Raw genomic sequence first — 4,693 nt, forward strand, 5'->3', positions numbered from 1 at the left:
GCAGAGGGCAATTCTAACATTGTGGCCCCTGTGGCAGTATGTAGGCTGGCTTTGTGACACACTTTCCTTTCTTGTGTCATTTCTATTATGCCCGCGCATTCCATTCATTGGTTAAAAAGATTCCGACAACAAAATGAGCAACATTTATTGATCTCTTGCCTTTTTTGAGGAACGTTTTGTATTCCCTTGTCCGCGTGCAAGAGGTCATGATCATAGATTTATTCACCGTCGATCGCACGAGGCTCGCTTATATGTGAGGGGAACAGGTTTTGGGCGAAAAATACGCAAGACCATCTTAATATCTTAAAATCAGCCAACCTTCCTGCGATCGCGAAGTACGTCCGAAGATCGTATATAATGTGAGGCGGGTATTAACAAACGGAAGTAGGGCCAACGTCGCCCGAACGTCGCCCGACTGACGGGCGTTTGCCATCCAATTTGCGCTCAATGATTAATAACTATGTCTGTGCTCGCCAATCGGTCTTCAATCGTTGGATTGACGCAAGACTATTGACTATTGATACCCTTGCGAGGTACGCACGATTTGCACGCACGATCTGCGACTCGGTAACGAGCTCTGCGATCTCAGAGATCTCCTGCGACTTGTCGCTTATGTTAAGAACATGTTTCGCTGCACCACGACCATCGTACGACCCCTGAAAATCGCCGGCGATCCCTAAAAATCGCAAGATGATCGTGAGAACACCAGACGTCTTACTCACGAAAAAGTCATTTAGAGCTCATAGACTAGTCCTCCGATCGATTTTCGCCTAGTGTGAGGGGGGTATTATGACATCATTGTACGATGCACTACGATCCTTGTGGCTACGGCTTCATATATTTAAACCATTGCTTCCGATTCTTCTCCGACTTACGACGTACTGCGCTTATGTACAGCCCGCATCAAACCTCCATCGCAATCAATCGTACGATTCTCGTGACCGGGGCCTACGCTAACTGCAGGTCAAATCTTAGGCCATCGGGGAGCATCCCACGACGAAAAATACAGCTGAAATGGATTTTGAACATCTTCAACATTTCTCCATTGTCAGAGTCGTACGATTTTTATTGCCCCCATAGCAGGCTTCAATACGGAAATTGGTGTCTACTGGTGATGTGAAATAAATTTTGACCATGTTGTACTGGTTTCAGTTTTCAGAAAAGGGAAACCATATCAGTCGCAACTGTTCACAGTAGCAACCAGAGAACAGCACGCGTACGCCCGTAGAAGGGCCTGCCTTCTGATCGGTAGGATGCGCTTTCATAGCTGCCCGCACTTTTAACACGTCCGTAAATTTCTTCAGAAAAGTAGACTTTCAAGTTACTTTAAGCTGCCATCTGCTGGGAATCGATGGGTAGACGATTTTTTTAACCACCCCTGGTCCTTGGGATAAGTAGTCTTGGGCGACTTTGCTGTTTCTGATTGAGTTTTTCAAACTTCCTGGAACGACGCCGGGGATATGGGGAGGGCTGTGACGAGACAAAATTATTCCTCGACTTGGTGATCCTGCATGTCATTTGCATAAAATCTACAAAGGCTCTAAATACTTCATGGAGGTGTGAGGTCACGGGACTCTAGTTTTAGTTTAGAAACAACCTGTTCACCACAACCCAGTCACTATGTATATCCCCTTTATTTCTACGGACTACTTCCAATCAAATTCCGAACCGGAACCTGAATCACAGGGGTTTGGAGCGGCTGTCATTCGGCGCTAACTCGGGTGACCTCAATACGACAGCAATTACCCCAGGTGCGGCCATAGGACTGAAGGTTTTTATCAACGCACACCCGGAAAGGACCCCTACTCTTTTCGATGAGTGTGATGGCTTTTTTAATGTGCTCGAGATGTGGCTCTCAAACACGGGACCTCTATTTAACGTCCCTAACCGAATCTCATTTTCACCTAAGGCGAGTGAGGAAAGTTGTGTGCCTTTCCCAAGGGCACAAGATGAATGGACTTGAACCCAGGGCCTCTGAGTTCTGGGCCAAACATACTGCCGTCACGCCAGACGACCCATATATGCACTTTAGCATACGCACTTGTACTGGTAGAGTAGATTGCCAGCCAAGACGAACCACCTCCGTTTGTAGGGTCCTGTCAGATGTCTCGTCCGCTCCAGCCATCCCTCCATGTCCACACACACGTCCACGTGACGTAAGGACGCATCTGACATGTTGGCTCTCACCAGGATGCATCAACGACACATGTTGGCAACCGTAACCTGCGGCTGTGGTGCGTCACAGTGCTTTGTAGCGTCATCAGAGTACACAATCCACCAGTTTGCTAAGTTATTTCATTCTAATGACTATTACCATCCGTTTTAGACTGTGTTTCTAAAAGACTTTGAAATGTTTTTGCATGAATGATAAATGTTTTTGGATCATTTTGCAGCGCAGTAGCGAAGGTCACAGCACAGTTTGGCTGTACATAATGTCTGCATTGTGACGTCATAAGCCGTGTTCTAGAGAACGCCCTTCTTTCTTACGATTCCATAACGACCGAGTCCTGACTCCGACTTGTACGACTTCGTGAGTAGCCGTCACAGTTGGGATGCCACAGTTGTACTTCCCTCTACGTACCCCATTAAAACAACTCACTCGATGAAAGATAACTTCAAGATGGACAGAACACCTTCAAGGATAAAAGGAAAAGGTAGAGTCGTCTCTGTTTTCACACATTTGTAAATAAGATAGCTTATTTTGCGCTTGCTGGTACCTTTACATTTTGCAAATATGGAAAGCTAGTAACGTTAGGATTGAATGACATAACGTTGGGAAGAGAGATATCGAGAGTATCTATTTGAATAAAGCATTCGTGAACATCAGTGTGCTAACGAAATTATTTTTTATACATCTATGGCAAGTCATCGCCGACATTGTTGATTCCCGCCAATGCGTTTTGCGCCGTCAGAACGTTTCGCCTTCAAGAGAATACCTAACCCTAATTTTCTTAACCTTAATCTAACCATACAATATATATAGCTACAGTGCTTTGTAGGAGCTTGTCATTCTAGACCAATCAGGTTAACCGGTAACGGCAAACCGTTGGCGGCAAAATGCCCTGATACCCTGGCATGCCATGGCAGGTGTAAAATTAGCCTTGGAATCCAGTCGTGTTGTGCTTTGTTGGCAGGAAGCGTACCTGGGGAGCGACCGAAGCACAACACGGCTGGATTCCAGGCTAGTGTAAAATAGTGGAACTCATAGTGTTCATAGAGCTCATACATTACTACGAACAAGACCGGTCGGCCGATGTTCGATGGTTCTCCCCTTTTGAATCAGTTGAGTTGGTTGAGTTCTAGACCTCTAGTACTTGTCTTGTCGTGTACGGCAGTGTATTTACGCATCCGTACTTTACATAACTGCGATCCCGAGCTCAATTTTTACCTCCATGATAAATGGAGGAATAGTTTTTGTGCGATCGATGGTGAATAAATCTATGATAATGAACCTCCCAAGGTAACACAAAACGTTCCTCAAAAAAGGCAAGAGATCAATAAATGTTGCTTATTTTGTTGTCGGAATCTTTTTAACCAGTGAATGGTCAGAAGAAAGGAAAGTGTGTCACAAAGCCAGCCTACACACTACCACAAGGGCCACAATGTTAGAATTACCCTCACATTCCCAGAAATTCAATATTTGTAAACAAACGGAAGTAGGGCCAACGTCGCCCGAACTGTCGTCGCCCGACTGACGGGCGTTCGCCATCCGATTTTCGCTCAATGATTAATAACTATGTCTTTGATCGCCTTACATTACTGCGATCCCGAGCTCAATTTTTACCTCCATGAAAAATGGAGGTATAGTTTTTGGTGTGTCTGTGTCTGTGTGTGGGTGTGTGTCTGTGTGTCCGGAAATTTGTGGCCAGCATAACTTTAGAACCCGTGGATGGATTGTTATGATATTTGGTATGTGGGTAGGTGTTGGGAAGACAAAGGTCAAGGTCAATTTATTTGGGGCCCCCTGGTATGTGACCTTGGTTTGAACTTCGATTTTTTGTTTCTTTTGGCCTGAACATCCAATGTCCTTGATTTTTTGTGGCAGATAGCTTGTGATGGCTTTCGTAAAAACCGATCCACAATATCTCAGATTCTAACTGTGCGCAGGATAATAGAGGGCGTACGAGCAAAAAACCTGGAGGCTACACTTGTATTCGTCGACTTTTCAAAAGCCTTCGATTCTATAAATAGAACCAAAATGATGCAGATTCTTCTGGCCTATGGCAGTCCAACAGAAACAGTTGATGCCATCATGATGTTATACCAGGACACACAAGTCATTGTTAGATCTCCAGATGGTGATACCGAGCCTTTCAACATTGTAGCTGGTGTCCTCCAAGGTGACACCCTAGCTCCGTATCTTTTTGTGATATGCCTAGATTATGTACTGCGAACGTCCGTGGATCAAATGAAAGAGAATGGCCTCACTCTAGAGCATGCAAGATCTAGACGGTACCCTGCAAAGTACCTCACCGACGCAGATTTTGCTGACGATCTCGGCCTCTTTAGTGATACACTTGCCAAAGCTGAAGCTTTACTCCATTGCCTAGAAAAAGCTGCCAATGGCATAGGTCTCCACGTAAATGCAGACAAAACAGAGACCATGTCATTTAACCAACTGGGCGATATAGCATCCCTAGAAGGAAAGACCCATTAACAGGTGGAAAACTTCACATACCTGGGTAGCAACATT

The 4,693-nt window shown here is 45.2% G+C and overlaps 2 protein-coding genes across 5 annotated transcripts in view; one reads left to right on the plus strand and one right to left on the minus strand.

The window, feature by feature from the left end:
- Positions 1-2,213, minus strand: part of LOC118419443 (oxysterol-binding protein 1-like) — a 3,716-nt gene extending 1,503 nt beyond the window's left edge. The window contains exons 1-2 of one of the 3 annotated variants that reach the window (XM_035825811.1): positions 2,042-2,213; positions 750-753 (exon numbers count right to left, since the gene is read on the minus strand). In XM_035825811.1, coding sequence (XP_035681704.1) covers positions 750-753; positions 2,042-2,175 — 138 coding nt within the window. In that variant the 5' untranslated portion in view covers positions 2,176-2,213. Of the gene's footprint in view, positions 1-749; positions 754-827; positions 1,471-2,041 lie in introns of those variants that run through there. The other 2 variants (XR_004831619.1, XM_035825812.1) reach the window with 2 other exon arrangements.
- A 303-nt stretch (positions 2,214-2,516) lies between these two features.
- Positions 2,517-4,693, plus strand: part of LOC118419441 — a 6,622-nt gene continuing 4,445 nt past the window's right edge. Inside the window, exon 1 of one of the 2 annotated variants that reach the window (XM_035825809.1) lies at positions 2,517-2,654. Coding sequence is in view for 1 of the 2 variants with exons in the window: in XM_035825808.1 (XP_035681701.1) it covers positions 2,603-2,654 (52 nt within the window). In the remaining variant the exon portion in view is untranslated. The remainder of the gene's footprint in view (positions 2,655-4,693) is intronic. The other variant, XM_035825808.1, reaches the window with a different exon arrangement.

The sequence above is a fragment of the Branchiostoma floridae genome, chromosome 7, assembly GCF_000003815.2.
Source record: "Branchiostoma floridae strain S238N-H82 chromosome 7, Bfl_VNyyK, whole genome shotgun sequence".
Lineage (NCBI taxonomy): Eukaryota > Metazoa > Chordata > Leptocardii > Amphioxiformes > Branchiostomatidae > Branchiostoma > Branchiostoma floridae.